This window comes from Colletotrichum fioriniae, assembly GCF_027942845.1.
Source record: "Colletotrichum fioriniae strain IMI 355084 chromosome Unknown scaffold_3, whole genome shotgun sequence".
NCBI classification, from domain to species: domain Eukaryota; kingdom Fungi; phylum Ascomycota; class Sordariomycetes; order Glomerellales; family Glomerellaceae; genus Colletotrichum; species Colletotrichum fioriniae.
Window position 1 is genome coordinate 3443972 of NW_027076839.1, and position 19175 is coordinate 3463146.

General features: G+C 52.5%; 6 protein-coding genes across 6 annotated transcripts; 3 read left to right on the plus strand and 3 right to left on the minus strand.

Moving 5' to 3' along the window:
• Nucleotides 1–6414: 6414 nt before the first annotated feature.
• Nucleotides 6415–7069, plus strand: N0V96_003815 (uncharacterized protein; the record flags this gene model as incomplete). The annotated part of the gene is made up of 2 exons (XM_053190530.2): nt 6415–6568; nt 6654–7069. 2 exons carry the CDS (start codon nt 6415–6417, stop codon nt 7067–7069), a joined length of 570 nt encoding a protein of 189 aa, XP_053051939.1.
• A 1757-nt stretch (nt 7070–8826) lies between these two features.
• On the plus strand, nt 8827–10309 carry N0V96_003816 (uncharacterized protein; the record flags this gene model as incomplete). The annotated part of the gene is made up of 3 exons (XM_053190529.1): nt 8827–8893; nt 8990–9297; nt 9377–10309. The coding sequence occupies 3 exons, from the start codon at nt 8827–8829 to the stop codon at nt 10307–10309; spliced, it is 1308 nt and encodes a 435-aa protein (XP_053051938.1).
• Nucleotides 10310–10962: 653 nt separating this feature from the next.
• On the minus strand, nt 10963–11419 carry N0V96_003817 (uncharacterized protein; the record flags this gene model as incomplete). The annotated part of the gene is made up of 3 exons (XM_053190528.1): nt 10963–11030; nt 11150–11285; nt 11417–11419. The coding sequence occupies 3 exons, from the start codon at nt 11417–11419 to the stop codon at nt 10963–10965; spliced, it is 207 nt and encodes a 68-aa protein (XP_053051937.1).
• Nucleotides 11420–12404: 985 nt separating this feature from the next.
• N0V96_003818 (uncharacterized protein) lies at nt 12405–12824 on the plus strand (the record flags this gene model as incomplete). Its single annotated transcript, XM_053190527.1, has 2 exons — nt 12405–12533; nt 12633–12824. The coding sequence occupies 2 exons, from the start codon at nt 12405–12407 to the stop codon at nt 12822–12824; spliced, it is 321 nt and encodes a 106-aa protein (XP_053051936.1).
• Nucleotides 12825–13518: 694 nt separating this feature from the next.
• On the minus strand, nt 13519–15487 carry N0V96_003819 (uncharacterized protein; the record flags this gene model as incomplete). The annotated part of the gene is made up of 2 exons (XM_053190526.1): nt 13519–14195; nt 14248–15487. The coding sequence occupies 2 exons, from the start codon at nt 15485–15487 to the stop codon at nt 13519–13521; spliced, it is 1917 nt and encodes a 638-aa protein (XP_053051935.1).
• A 1677-nt stretch (nt 15488–17164) lies between these two features.
• YOP1 (ER membrane protein DP1/Yop1) lies at nt 17165–17895 on the minus strand (the record flags this gene model as incomplete). Its single annotated transcript, XM_053190525.1, has 5 exons — nt 17165–17273; nt 17324–17419; nt 17474–17499; nt 17560–17775; nt 17845–17895. 5 exons carry the CDS (start codon nt 17893–17895, stop codon nt 17165–17167), a joined length of 498 nt encoding a protein of 165 aa, XP_053051934.1.
• Nucleotides 17896–19175: the final 1280 nt, after the last annotated feature.

Here is a 19175-nt window from a genome sequence, read left to right on the forward strand (position 1 = left end):
TTTTCAGCCTCACACCACTTGACACCACCAACTGTACTATATTCATAGATCTTGTACGATACGAGGTTGAAAATTGGACAGCGATCATTGACTGTCTGGGTCTTCAAGTCAAATCTTTTGGATACTCTCCGGTTCTATTGTTAGCGTGACAGTGTGATTGTTCCATTGGGGGATTTTGTCGGCGAGCAGCTTTCCCTCCGATTCGTCCCAGTGCTCTATTTTGGAAAGGGATGCTCGTAAACGCGACGCAAACCTGTTGCTAGCGCATGAGCTACAGCATAAGGTACATGACTTGTTCGTCTGACCGTCTAAAGCTCAGAATAACTTGCGCTCCCATTTGGCCTCACTGGGGGGAAACTGCATCAGAGTTGAACGTTGACCACCGACAGCGTATCGTGAACGACCATTATTAGACTTGCATTGGTCTTGCAAATCGACCAGCGGCGGTCGGTCATGGGGGTCACAAGGGTGCCGCGGAGATGCCGTTGTCGAAATGTGAAGATGGGAAACACCCAGTCCTTCCATAACCAGTCCATGGCTTAGCCCCTTGTCAGTGGTCCACGGTAACATGTAGGCAGCGATGGTCAGACAGACTTGACAGGTGAAGACTGCGGCTACGCAGGAGTTCTCTATTCTCAGACCATGACTCCTGGGTGAGTCGCTGCGAGGTATCGGGCTAACTTTCAGGTTGCTTACGCTTTTAGCTAGCCAAGCCAAGTTCATCACGCATACTATGGATCTAGGAAGTATTGATGTGAGAGATTCAAGACTACGGTTAGGATTCTGATGGTCACACGTTGTCTTCCTTCATTGTCGGAGTCGCCATCATCGTCGTGGGCTTCCGGGTGCTGTACATCAACAGACGTCGTCAATTATTTACTTGCCACTTGGTTGATAGCATATGCTAAACTCGAAGCGCTCAAATACCGTCAGTCTACGCTATCTTTCATATTCAGAAATAATACTCATACCGACTTTGGGATTTTCGACAGAATGTATGCAACAACAAGCAGGGTTCGGGTGTCAGTAGTGTTACAATCTCATCATTAAGAATTAACAACAACACAAGTGTATAGCTTTCAGATGAACAGGTAGACGACGCCTGCGAAACCTTCGAATTTTCCTCGATAGTATGCAAGGGAAACCCCGAGAGTTGGGATGGTATCGATTTCACAACTAGATCGAAGAGCTCCTTCTGTAGGGCTGAACGTGGCTGCTCTACCTCGAACTAACTAACCCAAATCATACCAGTCGTATGTTGATGCTTACAAGGACCGCATTTGAGGCGTTAATCCAAGCAACTGTGTCAAAGTTAACTTTAACGGTGTTTGTCGCCAGAGTTGTGAGAATGGTGGGAAACCCTTTTCCGACATCTCCTTGATCTAGGTGCCAAGCACAAGGCGCTTTCTGTTATCAGTAAGGCATTTTCCACCCGTGGATTACAACCGGGCAGCCCCTGTGCTCAACCACATGTATTAAAGTCAACCTCATGCAGGCTGAAGCCACTATTCTGCGGACTTGCAACCACCAAACTTGCAAATATGGGGTAGATGATAGTATGACCTGCCATACGTAGAGCTTTGCATACCGAATGAGTCTAACGGCAAGAAAGTATCAGATGTGAGGTGGTCTACACACCCTCTGCCTGATTGTGCGGGCGAGGCCAATACTGCATCGGCTACCGAAGCTTTGATGTTCGTCGTATGCCATGGCTACCTTAGTGATGCTCAGTCGCGGCGTAGCAACTAGCTGTTCGCGAGGTTGAGAGTCGGTGCATGCCCATGTTAGTCCAACGGGGCAGGCCCGCGCCGACAACTGCACTTATGGCTATTCTTGCTTGGCCATCCCTCTTGCACTACTATGGAGCTTACTGTAGTACCAAGCTTGTGTACTGCGAAGTTGTGCCGACATGCTGAAGGCAATATGAAAGAAGGTGATGACCGAATTCAGAGCTGTCTCAATTAGGAACCACCACCCAATTAATACTGGATGAACCATACCACTTGCTTTCTAAATTGATGACATGAACCACCGAGAAAACTGCCAGCATTTAAGCTTCCGTCTTTGTTGACCGAAGATAATCCACGCTGACCTTGGCTTCTGGACAGCGGCTTTGACCCGGCATCCAAATCCTCAAAGTCTGCGACGTGCTTTGTGAACTCTGAGGTAATATTTCGATGCGAACGGCACTTATACTCACCCTTCCACTACGTCCCTATCCTTCATGATGCACCTTGTAATACGATACGCCTTTCTGATGGCAAGTTCTCTGTATGCACCTGCATAGACCTCGAAAGAAGCTGCCATAGATGGTGTAGCAACGACTCCATGCTATTTTCATCGTGCGCCACGCCAACAGCAACGCCTACTGTAACGTATTTACCACGAGACATGCTGGCGGACTGACAGACCTATCAGCGGGTACGGGAACCGGTTGCGGCACCGAAGAGTTGGCATGTCTGCGAGAGGGTGCCAGGTGCCACGCTGTCGTCCTGTGAAAGAGTTGGTATCGTGACAGACCCCGATTTCAAATTTCAGGCAGAAACCTCCTTTAGACCCTTTTGAGCAAAGGAGCTCGCATAGCATGTGAACCAAGGGCAGATACCCATACTACCCAAATATTACCATCCTGCTATGATGGTCGCCGTGAGCGAGTCTGTTAGACTTGTGGCGTTTTCTGAATGGTTGCTTCAATGCAAGCCTCCTAGGCAGATACCTCAGATGGAGCTACGCGGCTTAGACCGAGCTCGTGGGACACCACGTTGAGTCATCGAGGATTGGGAAGGACACCTCATCTGCAATATTGTCACATCGGCCGCTTCGCTCGCGCGGTATATGATTTTTTCTGCTTTCGCAGTTTTAGGATCCAACGACCCAGCAGTAAGGTTAAGTAGATGCGGATAAATAGCACAGCAATTTTGACGATGGCGGCGTAATCAGTCCCGCTCAACCGCCCGCCCATCTCCGCCAGAGCGATAGTATGGTCTGGGCTCCCATGTTGAAGTCCACTGCACAAGTTCCCGGGTTGCAGACGACTCGTCAGCTAAGCCACGCAATCTGTCAAATCAGCGGTCTACCTTGCCTTACGAAGTACACCAACAAATAAGGGTTTAAACAACTGCTGGGGTGTTTTTCCAGAAGCTCGCTTTGCAATGATGACATATTCGTGGTCAACAGCAAGCAAAGGTCCATGCTTCTCTGAATTAAATTCATCAGCTAGTTCATCTGAGGTACTTTGTAGTTCATCTCCACTGGCCGAGAAACCGAAATGGTGGAATCTGGAAGGATGACTGTTACCCAGTTCCTGGCTGATCCGTTAGCTATCATGAAATCGAGTACCTACCTTATGTTTACAATGTTGCACGCTACTGCCCCGAGGGTCTTTCTCAACATGACCAGACAGAGTGTAAGTAGATGAAGAAGAGAAGGAGTTGCGGACTACAGAACCAGAAAATGAAGGGGGGAAAGATTGTTCAATACCTAGGTAACGGACGAGGAAGGAGACAGCGTGGCCCATCTCGATGACATCAAGCCAATCAAACGTTGCTTCCCACGCCAGACAATCAGACCAGCCATTGAGTTTCCAAGTGGCCTTGAGGATTTTGGCTTTTCCCAAGAACACCCGACAGCGGGAATTTACACTGCACACGCGCCCAGCGCCAGCCTGCCGTTCAACGACACCTGACATTCAGGACGAGAAATAACGCAGCGATTTGATTGATCAATTGAGATATTTTCAGGATCTGACGGTCACGAGGGCAACTAAAGCCACGGCAGAAACCTGCCGTACGAATACATTTGACGCGACGGTCTAATATCGGGTGTGGACCAACCGAGTGGTTTTCGCAACATTGCTTCTGTGAGGGCCGTTAGAGGCAATTCCTGGGTCTATCAATAAGCTTAATCCTCAGCGTTCCGCAGGCAAGTCGGAATGTTTCGCACGCAGGGCACGCTCCCCTCCTTCGGAAGCTGGGCCGCCTACGGCAGCGTCTCGAAGGATTGGAAAAACGCTACTTCGTACTCCGTACACTAGGCACGCTCGCCGTCGCTTATTCCTTCGTCCAGACAAGAGACCAATGTCAAACGGGAATAAAGAAAAACGGAGCCAAGTCTCTACGAGTGACTCATTTGTCTGGCGCACCAGGGCCAGCCTCTGTCAGACGCGAACGAATTACACGCCATGCCGTTTCGTCAGCACTCACGTACCTTTGACAAAACGAGGGTGTCAAACTCCAAACTCCGCGAAAGGCGGCAGATCGGCTACTGTCCTTCGTCTTTACGGAGCTCACGCTACGACTCATCGATCATATGGACAACGACACCCTTTCTTTCTACCATCAAATTCGAGTTTCGAGATGCCCTTCGTCCAAAAGCCTGCCTTGGTAGAGGAGCTGGGGTGACGGGCGCAAGTCCCGCCCAGGTTTTGCTATGGCTGCACTCAACCATTGTCTGACCAAGTGGTTTGGAGTTGGGGGATTGCACGGGAGACGCCTCGATTCATCGAGAATTGGGTGTGGCATCCAGTACCGGGCGAGAGGTGTCCTATCAATCAAGGTCAACTCGCAGCTACGCGGCCGCGAGTACCTAGCTAAACTGTATTCGCATGCCATGCAGGTCGAACCCCCCGCACACCACCCCTGGTTAACACGCACGTCAGGCACAAGTAACAACGTTGCTCTTGGGCGAATGGGCACACTCTATCCACCTAGGGCTGATGGCAAACTTGGAGCTGTCGATTCCCCAATCTTTCGGCGAGATGTTGGTGGAAGCTGCTCCAGCGCGTTTGAGCTCTTCTCATTGCGTTGCTAAGAGGTGCATGTACCCTCAATCATGTACAGATTGCGAAAGCTTGGTTCGAGAGTGACAATCCACTCACCCCTTATCAAAGTTGATTTTGGGTGAGAATCTTGTCTTTGTCTACGTAAATCCTGACGTACCAACTTCACGAAGCTACCCCCCTTCAATACGTAGTTTGGAAGACGAAGAGCCCTCGCAATCGTCCTCGATGTCGCCAGGGCCCTGCTCGCTTATTCTGCCCCATCTCATCTCTTCCTCCTCCGGCCTCTTCCAGGCCCCACTCCGGCCCCCGGTCTCTATTCGAAGCCTTACCTACCGGAGCGATTCCACGTGGAACTTGCGGGTCCCTCCTCCTCGAGTACTTGGTCATCTGCCTCGCCTTGGCTTGGACTGGTTCCCTATGAGATCAATGGCACATTCTGAACCCGCTGACGCGCGGAAGTCATTGCGACTTCTGTCCTTTGGACGTCCAATATCTCTATCCCCACTGGCTCATCGTACTTCGTGTCCAGAGACGTAGGCATCCATCCCAATGGCTTCCAATTGGCCATTCCGAGATCGTTCTCAGCGGCGCCCCGGGGATTACCCACCCTCCTCCGGGCTTCACCGATCCGTGCTATGCTCTGCTGCGCGTCAAACGTTCTGTGTCTTCCTCCTTCTACCAACATCCCGGTCTCGAAGGTAGTCTTGCCAACCACCTCAGCTCTTTGCTGCCCCCTGCCAATTCCCGGCCCCGTCTACTTTGCGGCTGCTGCGTTGCCGTTGCCACACCCCCCCAGCCGTAACTCGACCCGGTGTCGTGGACTTCTCGCACTCCCTTCCCGTAGTCTGCCGCCCCTTTGGCGGGTACGGCTTGATGAGACCCATGGAGGAGGGAGATGGGGGGTGTTCCGCCCCGTCTGTGCTTGAACTTGGGAATCTTATTCTGCACATTCCCTGATGGCGACTTGCATACTCCTGCGTCACGACGCGGAAGCCACGGGCGACTGACCGCGTCTTGGTTGCTTTCGAATCTGCCCTACTCGCTACGTGAGGCTGTCTAGGACCCCCCCGTTGGAAGTGGGTGCTACCAATCTTTGGTACGAACGCTTCCTGTGTCCAAGGTAGCATGGCTTGTTCTGATGTGTGGCCTGGAAATTCTGGGTTTCGATATAAGAGTGAGGCTTCTTCCCTAGCTTGGTGGCGATGCTGTTAGTACAGACAGGCAATATCACATAGATTTACACTTACACCCTGTTCACAATACTGCCATTACCTTCCCCCACAAGCCTTTGATACTCCACACCCGTTTTCCTTTCTGAAAGTTACTTGGTCTATACCAAGTCAGTCTTAAAGCCAATCACGCACGGGAACATCTTGTATAATACAAGTACAACTAAACTGTAAGTGTGAAATGTCAAACCCATTGGCAAGCTCTTCTAACGGACGAAGCAGCCGTGCTAGCCTCGTGTTGCTGTGAAATAAACCCTTCAACTCAAAGACTCACTTCTCAGCGAGAGGTTCGCAACACCTGGCACCCACTCACGGCCAAGTGACCGCAGCTCTCTCAGGAGCCGCCGCTTAAGCGCGAAGCAAACACCACACTTCCTATTCTGAAGCCCGGAAAACAGTCACAACATGTCATCCAAGGCTTCAAAATCATCAGAACCAAGCTCGAAGAAGCACCACTCCTCAAAATCAAAGTCAAAGTCAAAGAACGACGATTGGGCAGAAATCACAGACCCCGAGGAGCGCCGCCGCATCCAAAATCGGCTGGCTCAACGCAAATTCAGTACGTCCTATCTCCATTCTCCGAACCCGAGCCCTCGAACGGGGAGGGAACATAACGCAGCAGCCCGACTAACACACAATCACAGGGAAGAAGAACCAAGACAGCAAAGAAAAGGCCGACCGCGACGCAGACAACGAGACCAACGCCAAGAACACGTATGAGATCGCCTCGGGCTCCTCCGATCCCAGCGGAGGCGGCGGCGGCGGCGCGGAAGAAGGAGCCGAGTCCGGTCTTCCCTGGGGCAGCATCAACATGAACCACGTCATCACCCGCGGCCACGAGCACGAGAGCCGACGCGGCAGCGGCCGCGACGACTATGTCAGGGAGGACCCGTATTACATGACCAACTACGGCAACGGCTATACGGAGGCGTACCAGCCGGCGGCGCCTGCGAGTTACGGGAGCAGTGGCGGAGAGGATTACTACTATGGAGGTGACTCGCCGTATTATTTGGATTATGATCAGGGCGGGGACGTGAATCAGGGGCATCACAGACGGTAAGGCGAAATCCACACTTCCCACCGAATTGACTTCACTCCCGCTGACGACAAGTTTTAGGCGCTAGATTGAGATTCCTGGAACACTCTGGATACGAAGATACAGGCGTTTGGGCTGGGATGGGTTGATTTAGCATACAAAAGATGAGAGAAGGAGGGGGGGGTGGGGCGCGTAAGACATTCTTAATTCGTTCACGGGATGGACCCTACACTTTTTCCTCCTTTTGCCTGCTCTTCTTTTTTTCACTTACACCACTCATCTTGTTTTCAATCCCTTTTCATGAAAAGCAATGAATGAATAATGGATGTAATAATACGGAGGAATAGACGACTCCTTGGCTTTCTTAGCATGGAGTTCAACGGGGTCTGGGATCTAATGGTAGACGAAAGATATGACAGTAAAGATTCACCAAGACGGGTCCTGTATTAGATATCACTCTCGCCTTTTTTATGTATTCAATGGCAATACCTCTCACAACTTTCAACTATTCTGCCTGAAAAGGAAAAAAAAAGCCAAAAAAAAAAAAGCCGTGTTAGATCTGGCTTGCTCTGGGGCAAACTTGAGGGCGTAATCGTCGCCGCTGCATGTGCCGCTCACACGCAGTTGGCTGTTCCAAGTGAGGGAAAGTCTGCTCTGGAGTCCATAGAAGCAAGGAAGATGGAAAACGTTGACCGGGCTATAGGGCGCAGCGGTAGTGAGTAGTGAGCTTGGTTTACCTGAAACTTTCTTGAATGCCGTAGTTGAACATATAAAATTGAAATGATTGGTATCTAATTATCTCCAAAAAAAAAAAGTCGGATTTTGTGGGTGGGAAATCAGTTCAAGCAAGGCGTCTCCTGTTCCCCTATTTTTGTTGCGAAGCCGGGACGCAATGTCTACCGCCACTAGATATGTCATCGTCTGAATCCGACAGTTTACACTGGTGCAAAAAAATGTCTCTAATGATGTACAGCATGCATGGAGATCCTCCAGAGTACCGCCGAGACACGGCAGTTTCTATCTAAAGCCGGGGCTGAACAACCCTTTGAATCTCGTGTAAGTCGGAGCGCGTGACAACAGGTCTTGGCGTAAGTTACGCATACTTAGTTGTAGTGTTTCGCGATAGGCAGCCTTGGCTGATGGTGTGTATGCCTAAAGCTTCGTAGGAGGCGTCGAGGCAGGCTGCGCGTGTGAGACTGGCAGCGGTAGTGTACTAGGTAGGTAGAGAGGTGACTAATGCCAGGAACACGACATTTCACAAGAACAAGGTACTGTTGCAAAGGCTAAATTCACGATAGTAACATGAGGTGGCCATAGACTGAGGCAAGTAAAGGTATACAGCTCCAGAACAACCAGAAATGCTCTCCACAGTCTTGGAGCACCATACTGCCGGTAAATCGGGCAGTGCTCGGCGGTACGGGAAAAGAGGGGCCGTAGTCTAGTTCCTGACTTTCTGTCCCGTCCCTCCGGTTAAGGCAGGTCAAAGCTTCCAGGGACCAAAGATCAGTACGTACCTCCCGGACTGGTCCATCGAACAAAATCGTGAACCCCACCTTGCAGGGATCTAGCATCAAGGCTGTCTCTTACCGCCTGGCAGAAAGGGATGCCGCCCAGAATTTTTTTGATCATTGCATCTCCACCAGTCGATCGCAGCCCGGCAGAAAAAAGAAAAAAAAAAGACCCAGCCACTTCTGCCAAACGCCGGAAGAACAATCGGCTAGGCCGTTGCAACACCACCCGAAACCCCCGAAGACTGCGAATCGCAACGAGATCGGGACGACATGGCGCCAATCAAAGAACCCGTGATCCGGAGCGCCGAGGATCTGAAGGCTCAGGCTGAGGGCAAGGGTAAGAATACCATCATGGAACCCAGGCCGCTTTGCGCGCCGGCGCCCGCCAACATTGCCTGCACCCGACATGACTAACCGCTTCGAATCCTCACAGAGAAGAAAATCGAGCGCAAGCGCAACCAGCGCGAGAGACGTGCGGCCGCCAACAAGGAAAAGAAGCAGCTCAAGGCTGCGGCCAAGAAAGAGCGCAAAGCCAACGTCCAGCGTGCCGCAAAATGGCAGGATCCAGTTCGCCAGGCCGCCGACAAGGCCAAGAAGGCGGCGCGCAAGGAGAACAAGGACGAGAAGCGGTTTAATCGCATGCTGAGACGGGCTGATAAGCTCGAGGCTCAGGCTAAGAAGCTAATGGCCGAGGCCGCGGCGGCGCGCGTAAGACACGCGGTCATGGCTGAACAGAGAGCGGTAAGTCCACGAGATAGGATTGCGGCGGGTGGATTACCCAATCCACATGAATCAGATTACTGACTCTGCGGTTTCGTAGAAGAACGCTGCCGAGGAAGAGGAGAAGCAGGCCCTGGCTGCGAAGAAGGACAACGAGGATCTCAAGATCTACGACGACGAGAACGATTCAGAAGCCGATACCTCCTCGGACTCATCATCATCATCATCATCATCATCATCGTCGTCGTCGTCCTCCTCTGATTCCGATTCCGATTCCGACTCCGACTCAGAGGCGGAAGAAACCAAGGGCGGCGCAGCTGTTGAACAAGACGAGGATGTCGACATGGACCCCGAGTCACCAAACCCCAGCGCACAACTCCGCGCCGAAAGCGAGGCGAGAGCCATCACCCAGGAGCAGGAGATGGAGGTTGACGAAGAGGAGGAGAAGCCTAAGAAGTCGAAGAAGTCAAAGAAGAGCAAGAAGGTCGAGGAGGAGGTTGAGGAGAAGGCCGAAGAGGTTGCAGAACCCGAGGAGCCAACCCACGCTAAGAAGGAGAAGAAGGACAAGAAGAAGAGCAAGAAGTCCAAGGCCGCAGAGGAGATCGAGGAAGAGGTGAAGGAGTCCAAGAAGTCTGACAAGAAGCGCAAGCGCTCAAGAGAGGAGGATGAGGACGACTCTGATGGTGGTGTTGCCATTGCCGAGGAGACCCCCAGCAAGAAGGCCAAGAAAGATAAGAAGAAGCAGAAGAAGGAGGACAAGGAGGAGAGCAAGGCACCTGCTGCAGACAACGCTGCTGCTGCAGCCGAGCAGTGGGACGTCGGACACCTGGGAGGAGGCGCAGACCGTCAGCAGAAGTTCATGCGTCTCTTGGGTGGTGGAAAGAAGGGCGCTGCAGCTGCGGCTCCTCAGGCCTCCGGAGCCAAGGGCAAGCGTGATATCAATAAGATCACCCAGGAACTCGAGCAGCAGTTCCAGGCTGGTGTGCACATGAAGTACGATGCTGGCGGCCAGCGTCGCGGTCTTGGTGCTTAAGCTGTGGGATTTCTCAAAATGAGGAAGCTGGTGTGAACACATCAAGTTGCCGAAGCTGTATTCACATGGCTCTGTTGGTAGTTCTGGCGTTCATGTTGATGAGACCGTATGGTCAGGACCACATAGGGAACCCAAAAAGTCTTTTCATGTAAAATAAAAAGTGAATTGCTTTTCATCGAGGAGATTGCTATCAACGAGCTGCCTCTGAAAGGAAGAGAAAATGAAATAAACGGGAAACTTCAAATACAGTACGCCGTTAACCAGGTGTTCTTGCTTTCCCACGACGAAGGACAAGAAAGCGACGTGTGGCATTTTTTTGTACAGACTTTGTTCCCGCCACTGGAAGCAAGGTACTGTCTGGGGTATGGGCTCAATCTCTCCAAGTGTTCCAGGAAATGAACATCCCCCTTTTTCTGTCTCTGATGCCAAGGGGAGACTGAGCTGCGTCTTATCTGACCGCATCTTCCCCTTGCAACTATTGCGGTGTTGCGATTGTGTTTGAGCACAAGTCCACAGAGGAGGCCTGCTCGAAAGAACTGAGCGTGGACCGAGAAACCACGTTGCTCGTGAAGCCCCCCCCTGTTCTGCGGACTTTGTCTCATTCACACCCTCATTCGCTTTTGTGACTGAGTACGAACATCGGCCGGGTCAACTTAGAAGCCGAACATGCGAGAGAGGACCTCGAAGACAATACCGCCAAAGACGACGAAGCCGAGGAGGACTACGGAGAGAGGATTTGTTAGTGATTGCTTCCAAACACCACTAGCAACCTTTTGGTGGGGAAGGGAATTGCGGCTGATCGCAAAGGGAGGCAACGGAAAGCGAATAGGGACTACTCACTGAGCCAAATGGGGGAGATGGGCGACTTGGGGGCCTCCTTGGTGCGCTTCTTGATCTGATCCTCGGACTTGCCCATGCGGGACTCGTTGTCCTTGGCGAACTTTGCGTTTGCGCGTCTCTGCTGGGGTGTTTGCGCCTATGGATCAAGAAGTGTCAGTAAGGTCGTGATTGAGCCACTATTGTACTCTAGATATCAAGCTCGAAGCCGTAAAGAACAATTGGTCTCAATGTGGCGGTGCGGCGAGGGCTGGGTTGGAGGTTGCATACCATTGTGGTGATGTATGTATGTATGTATGTATGTGGATAAGTTGTGAAGGGGTTGCGGCGATGTGGTCTGCTCGATGCCGATTCCTTGGTGGTTTGCTTCCTTTTTTCGGTTATTCCGTTTCGAAGTTTGACTCGTTATATAATGCGCTGGAAGAGGTAGTGGTAGACGTGGTGTTTGGTCGTGTGTGCGAGGCGGATTGTTGTCGAAACTGTGTCGAGAGAAGAGAAGGGAAGCTGGTTGAAGGGACAGATTGCGCGAGGGAGCTTTCGGGCTAAGAGCGGTTGAAGCTAATTACCACGAGGGGAGGTGGTAAAGGTGGTTTGCCGTATTACCTACTCCGTACTCACCTGCCTTAGCTTCCTAGGTACCTTGCCCGCTAAGCGCGGGCCCTCCACAGCTCATGTACCATTCGTACCGGCCCTCGTACCGGGCTCGTACGGGAATTGCTCTTCTCCCTTCAGGACCTCTAGGCGGCCACCACCACCTCCACTCTAATACTCTCTGATTGTTCGGGACATGGTGTCGTCAAAAAAACGTACGGGGCCTTTGCCTGTTCGGGGCCAGGGGTGCCGAAACCCATGCGGCGCTCAATCAGAAGGGGACCTTGGAATGAGGTACCTTGAACCCTGGAAGAAGGCGCATTATCAAATGCCACCTGTGCCACAGGCAAGGGCGGGATCCGCAATGCCTCAGGGCGGTCGACGCGCTGCCGGGTTATGCGGGGGATACGCGCACCGCCACAGATCGGCGCGGCGCGGCGCAGCGCAATTGTTCGAGTCTTCCGAAGACGGGGAGCTCATAGGAAACGGACGGACCTCACAAGCTACAACCGAGGGTGAACCACGATACCTACGGAGAAACCTGCGACCACTCTCTCCAGAAAACGAAAAGAGTTTGCGAGTGTCTCCCCCCATCACACGATCCGGGATACAGAACTGCATGAACTGCAACGAAGCGACGACCGACCCGACGAGACCGCAGCCCGTCATGGCCGCGCGCAGCAGCACCATGATCCTGAACAGAGCTCTCCGCACCCAGCGCACAGCACAGATGCCCCGCGCAGCATTGCGGCTCTACTCAACATCAGTAGATGGCGAGAAGAGACCGTCCATTGTGGTTAGTGCAGACCCATTGAGCTCCTTCTGCGACAGCTGTTGCACCCTTTTTCTGCCAGCAGAACCCCGACAAGCTGACACAGAAACCACAAACAAACAGGGAACATTTTACAAAACGTTTACCCGGCCTGTCCTCAAAGTTCTTCTGATGGCGACCCTCACATATCAAATCGCCTACTGGACCTGGACGAAGCTTGAACAGGACGAAATCCGCGGCGAGAAGAGTAAGGAGATTGAAGGTCTCGAGGCGAGGGTCGCAGAGCTGCAGGCAGGGAAGGAGAGGAAGGCCTAGAGGCATGAGGAGTGCGAATGGAAGAGATTTAAGACGAATCAGAGGCGGGCACACGGAATTAGTTGCGGTCTCATCGGCTGAAGACGGCGGAGGTGGAAACGAGAAATGGAGACGGACGCCCGGAATGGGCGAAACAGAGCATCGCTTCCACCCTCGTCGCGGGAGAGATGGCGTTGCTGATGAGCAATACCCATTCTCTACATCTCCCAGCAAGGCGGCATCGAGGCCTGACTGCGAAGTGCGTGAGCGACACTTAAGAGGCAGTGTCTCTTAGTTGTTATGAAGGATTCAGTACGTGCTCGGGTTGGGTCTGAGCAATATGCGGAGTGTATAATACTGTGCTCTACCATCAGCAGGTTCCTAGCGTCCTGCAAGGCCATCAAGATGGTCATTTCCAAAATTCACGGACAAATGTAGATAGAGCGAAAAAGGTCTGCAAGATTTATCTGATATTCTAATCCTCTAACAGTTTCTCCCAGCACGGCTAATACAGCCATGAGCATACGCAGGGACGTCTTTGTCCTTACCTTCAAAGTAGACGTCGTGTCTTAACGCCGATGCCATGCAATTCATCCAGAAAACCCTCATTACACTGTCCCGTCGTGCCCGTTACCCATTATACAAAAGTCGGCCGTCAATCTACTGAAAATGAACACCCTCTGCGGAGTCAGTGTTGTCACCCCTGCTCATCCACCTAGAGTATGACTGCACTGAGTGTACCAAGAATGAGAACCGATAGTAGACCCCATGAAACTGATAGCAATGAAGATCCAGAGGGATTGTGCACGGCGCCTGGGTAGTTGCAGGTCAAACCATCACCCTGTTCCGCATAGCTCGAGTTGAAGATGTCATCATCTGGAGTGGGACAGTTGAAGCCCAGCGACGCGGGGCAACTTTGTACCAAGTCATAGCAAAGGTAGGCACAGGGGAGAATCTCCCTGTATGGGCCTGGCTCAACCATCTCGTCGATGAGGGGGTTTCTCGAATGTTGATTGACTCTGTTGGGGTACAACTCTTGCTGGGCGACTGGTAGGAGAGTTCCGTTTGGGAATGTCTGGTTCACGTTCCTGACTAAGGAGAAGTTGGTAGGACTCGTGAAATCCTCGCATCGCGGAATTGTCACCGAGCAGAGCCACTTCTTGTATGCAGTCTCACAGTCGGAGCAGTTTCGCGCAAGGGAGTACTGCTGTACTGCTGGCGCTTCGCAGGCGACCTGGGCAAGCTGTTTCTGGAAGTTGGCGTACATATCCCTGGCATAGTTGTCGTAGAACTGCGCAAGCTGAGTGATATTCATCTTGTTAGAGTTCGCGGGCACAGCGTATTCCGTCTCATTGCAAAACTGCAGGTCGGTGACGATCTTGCAATTCTCTCCTAAACATAGAATTAGTCACTGATAGCACTCTTGCCCTGGCAGTGTACATACCATCCTTGGTCTCGAAGGGCGTCGCTTCGAAAACCTTTCCTCCGCCGCCACTTTGAGCGCCATCTTGACGTTTTCTCGACGAAGATGCATTGCTCGTGCGGACTAGGATGCCCGAGTAAAGAGCACTCGCGTTGAGCCCGTTGAAGAAGAACTGCTGCTTGGGTAGGTTCCCGGCGCCTCTGGTCGTCATAAGGGTGCTGGCGAGGTTGCCAAATTTGCCACCTTTTTTCGCGGCGATTTGAGCGTAGTTCTCCAACCCACACATTGAACGTCGAACGCCTTTAGTTGTGGGCTGCTCTCGGTTCTCGACGAACATAATGAACGGGAGCCCTGACCCCATGATCTCCTGAATCAACGTCTCATTCTGGGAGGTCGTCAAGTTCTGCGTCGTCAGGAGTGCAGCGCTGGAGTCACTGTCGACCCAGAGAAGCTCAGAGGGATTTCCGTCAAAGCTGTGGAAGAAATCGTCCGTCGACGCCGCGACATCAAAGTTCCAGTCTCCCGTGAATTTGTCGGTATCCTTTGAGGGTGCGCCTATTCCAATAAAGACGTCGCCTGTCGCATTGACGCTAAAGGTTGCCGCGCCTTCAACAAAAACAACCTCCTTCTGTAGAGTAGAGTTCTGCCCTGGCCCAGGTGTCTGGTTGTCCTGAGACGTTGAGATGTACATCGTGATTTGTGGCGCATCCTCCTTCGTGTTGTTCGCCGCACGCTGTGGTTGTATACACGTGGTCGCTGAGATGTACACGGTCCTTCCCTGAGCTTGCCTACGGCGCAGGCCGCGCTCTTCGTCTTCTGGCTTGATGCCTTCGATGCTGACTAGCTCCGGTGAGATGGATTCATTGCTGCCTTCGCGAGGTTCTACCATGAACGCCTCGTCCGTCCCATCGAAGAAGTTGGCGAAGATCGTGATAGCCTCAAAGACAAAACTCTGGGTCGAGTTCCCCGGGACATTGCGGTTGACTTTGACATTGTTCGTTAGACCCGTGACACCGGCAGGTGCTCTTCCAATGATACTGCGGTCGAAGGCAGTGAATTCGGGCTCGTATGTTGGCTCGAGACTGCTTCGTTGCTCGAGTCTGTCGTCAAATTGGGCGTCGTCAAGAATTGGTTGTGTGGCGCCGCTAAGTTCCGCAGCGAGGGCGAAGGTGGGCGTAGACAGAAGATAATAGAGGACAATGAGCAGCAGCGACGCAATCAGCGAGGCCGCCAGTCGCGATTGCAGAGGGCTGAGCTGCATTGTGTGGACATGCCCTCCGGGGGCAGATGCCTTTGGATCTCTTCTTGCCGAGACGCCGCTCGCTATGGTAAGCTCCCGCCGGCGGGTCGGTGAATCCGGGTGTTGGCGGGAATGTTGGTTACGCTCAGCGAGGGTCGATATGTCGTTGTGCTTGATCGCAAATTGGCTGTATCCACCAGTTCATTCCATGAAAGCGCGTATATCGGCGGAGCGAATGTCGTCGTGCTGCGTGCAGCCTGTCGAGCGGAAACGATGCTACGAAACAGGTTAGATGGTCGGGAAAGGCCGTCGACGAGAAACGGGCAAACGAAGGTTGTCGAGGTATGGCGGAGTTGGACTTGGAGAATTCAGAAAGGGAGGGAAAACAGCCTTTGTCGTTTTACGAGTTTCACATCCCAAACAGTTGAGAGGCGGGCTACAGGCACACGCCCTCCCAAGGCGGCTCTAAACGGCCAACACACGCTGGAGATCCCGCAGAGTTGATGTAGGAACAGGGGGTTCAACCCGGAAAGTGTGGGGGACCCCTTTCCAGTTTCCACGTCTCGGGATCCTCGGCCAGCCCGCTGGGGCTACCGTCGCCAAAGGTCCCTGAAAACCCCCCCTAAGGGCTAAGGCTAAGGTTGCTTACAGCGGATTGGCATTTGGGCTCATGGATCAGGCGGCGTCGAACTTGGCACCGGCCCGCTACACACTCTCCCGTGCCGTCTCTCAATTGAACTCAGGCATTGAACTCGCTGGTCAGAGTTCACGCTACACCACATCTTGCGCTGGCGGGCTCAAAATGAGGCCTGGCCAGCTGATTGAACCGCTTTTCTGCAACAAAAAAGCGAAAAGAGGCCGAGGGACCTGGGATCAGGAACGCTGTAGATTGCCCCAAATATGTCACCTGGCTGCCTCCGACGAGTTGTTCCGGTGACGTGCAGCAATTCCAACCCGGACTCTTGCGTCAATGGGGCAACAAGATGACAGCGGGCAGCAGCAATGACATGCCGACTGGTATGAGAAATGCTCGAATCATGGTTCCTATTATGACCTCCACAATCTCGGACTCGACTTTACCCATGCGAGGCGGTCTTGTACGACACTGAGCAGCAGCGTTGGTATGCGGTCTATGTTAGGGTCTAGCAGCTTTGATGCAGGATGCCCACTCGACGGCTTGCTGCTCTAGTTGCCCATGACAAAAGAAACATGTATGGCATCTCGACTATCTCTTTGTCTCGAAGCCACCACTCTTAATCCCGCACAACGCTTGTGACATGTTTCCACATTTTCACCAAGGAACCGAACTCAATGGGAGACGGTGGCAACGTATGTCGCACGATATTTTCTTAGCATCATGTACTGTCTCTAGTCCATTACAGAAGTCATTGACTCCGTATTCCATAGCCTACAGTAACTTTAAATGGGTAACAGGAACTTGTTTAACCGTTCGTCGTGGCTCTCGCGTTCCTGGAGCCCCCGCCCAAACCTAAACGAGCCATCACCGTTGTCTTATGGTGTGGTAATGCTAGCCTTTGCCACTCCATCCCGTCCTCTTTGTGCTCTAGGTCGCTGCATAACGTCCATTTGACTAGCTTGCGATTACCACTGGGATGAAGCCGGGCCAGCTGTATAACTCTTCCGAGGCGGATCTCTCAAGGCAATCGACCTGTTTGATGAGCTGGCATTGGGCCGCGCTTACTCGGCCTTGCCAGCCTGAGCACGGAGGCCGGAAGCGGTGGAGGCACCGGAGAAGTGCTTGGCGAGCATGGGGGAGAGGAAAGAGTTGAAGATGATCTCAGCACCACTATCGCCAGTTAGCGGAATCTATCGCGGTTCGGATAGGATGGAACGTACCGGAAGGTGGGCAGAGCGAGCCACAGCAGGAAAACAAACTTGAAGGTGAAGTAGAAGGGGAACCAGTAAACAACGTTCACAAGGCTCTCAGCAACGCTATGGTATACGAGTTAGTTTCGAGTATATGTGATGGGCCGGAGAGGAACTGACGTGAAGAAGGCAAAGACGACCCAGTACTAGAATCGATGTTAGCAAGGTTCGGGTGTCAATGATTGCGGGGAAGAGTTGCAACATACTGTCAACCACTGAGTGTCGTCCTGCTTGCTGGCGGTGAACAGAGCGTTCAGGGAGTAGTAGCCGGGAATGACGAAGCCGGCGAAGTTGGTCAAGAGCTGACCACCCAAGTTGAAGATAATGAGGAAGAAGTAGAGGGAAGCAACGCCGATGACGGCGTAGGCCTTGGGAACGTTGGTCGACTTCTCGATGTTGTTCAAGGCGGGGTACTTGGACAGCTATCGCAGACACCCGAGTCAGCAAAAGTGTCACGAACGTCTTGCAGGAGCTGGCGAAGGCTTAGTTACCTCACGGTCGAGCTGGCCGATGTAGTTCTGGACGCGATCCTGGGCAGACATATTGACGGTTGAATAGGAGCTTGGTTGGGTAGCAAAAGCTGTGCGTTAATGCGCTATGATAAGGGTTAGGACCAGGCCAGGTTGCAACAAAAGAGATCCCAAAGGACTCGTTGCGGGCAGCGGAAACTGACAGTGGTTTGATGAGCGATGTGGATAGCTTGTAAAAGTCCGCAAGATGCTGTTGACGATGTCAGAATGTAAGGTTCTTGACGAAATTACTGAGAATATGGGGTTGAGTAACCTTGTGTCTGTGTTGGAATTAGCAGGTGAAAGGGAAAAGGCCGGATGACGACGTAACGTGTGCAGATCTGGCCAGTAGGAATGGTCTGGGTGCCTTTGCGTCGAACTTCAGTTGGGGCTAATGGGGGTTTGGAGAGGGGCACAAGCACGAGACGAAGTGAGCACGGCGCAGCTTGTTGTAGCTCCTAGTTGCAACCGACTTTGTGTGCTGGGCAACTTTGCCCTGGGATCCATGTCCTTCGTGTTAGCGGGTACTTTGTGTGGCCATGGCTCGGATGGTGTCAGATTTCGCAGATTTCGGTCTTCAGTCTTCAGCCAGCGAGTGTTTTTTTGGCGGGCACGGTAGGGTATGGTGGGTATGTACGGGATGCCACCGCCGGTCCGCACCTAACCTACCTTACGGTGAGATAAGATAAGAGCACCCGAGCTCCCTTGCTTTAGCGAAGGTGGGGAAGACTCGGACCCGGATGCTTTTGGCTGAGGTGCATTGCTGTTATGATTTTCTTGTGTTGATGCCTAACAGCCAAGGCAGGATACACCTTGAGAGTGAGCACGTACGGAGTAAGGTATTGTTGCTCTTTGAAGCTGAGTGGACAGATCTGAATGTGGCTTCTCCGCGTGTTTGGAACACAGTAGCGTCTATACGTACCGACGCCAGAGCACCAAAGGCCAGAAACAGACAAAGTAAGCAGACCCCACATCACAGACTCTTTGGGTGCACTGGCCAATTGGAAAACACAAACACGACCAAGCTGTTACGGGACTGGCTGCTCCAGGTTGTTTTGGAACCATCCAATCCGCTGCCATGGAAGGATGCTCCTACACGCTGCAATGACTGGCCTTTCTCATCACGTGAGTCGCCCAGCCACGCCAATCCGTTGTTCCAAGACCTGAGTGGAGGTGACCAGCCGAGCCTTGGTTGTCAAGTCAACAAAACAGTGGAAAGCCTCCCAAAACATTTCCCACATCCACACTCTGCTTCTGGTCCTGCTCCCCCCCGACCACGTCCTTTAAGATCTCGACGCTCACCACGGCGCACC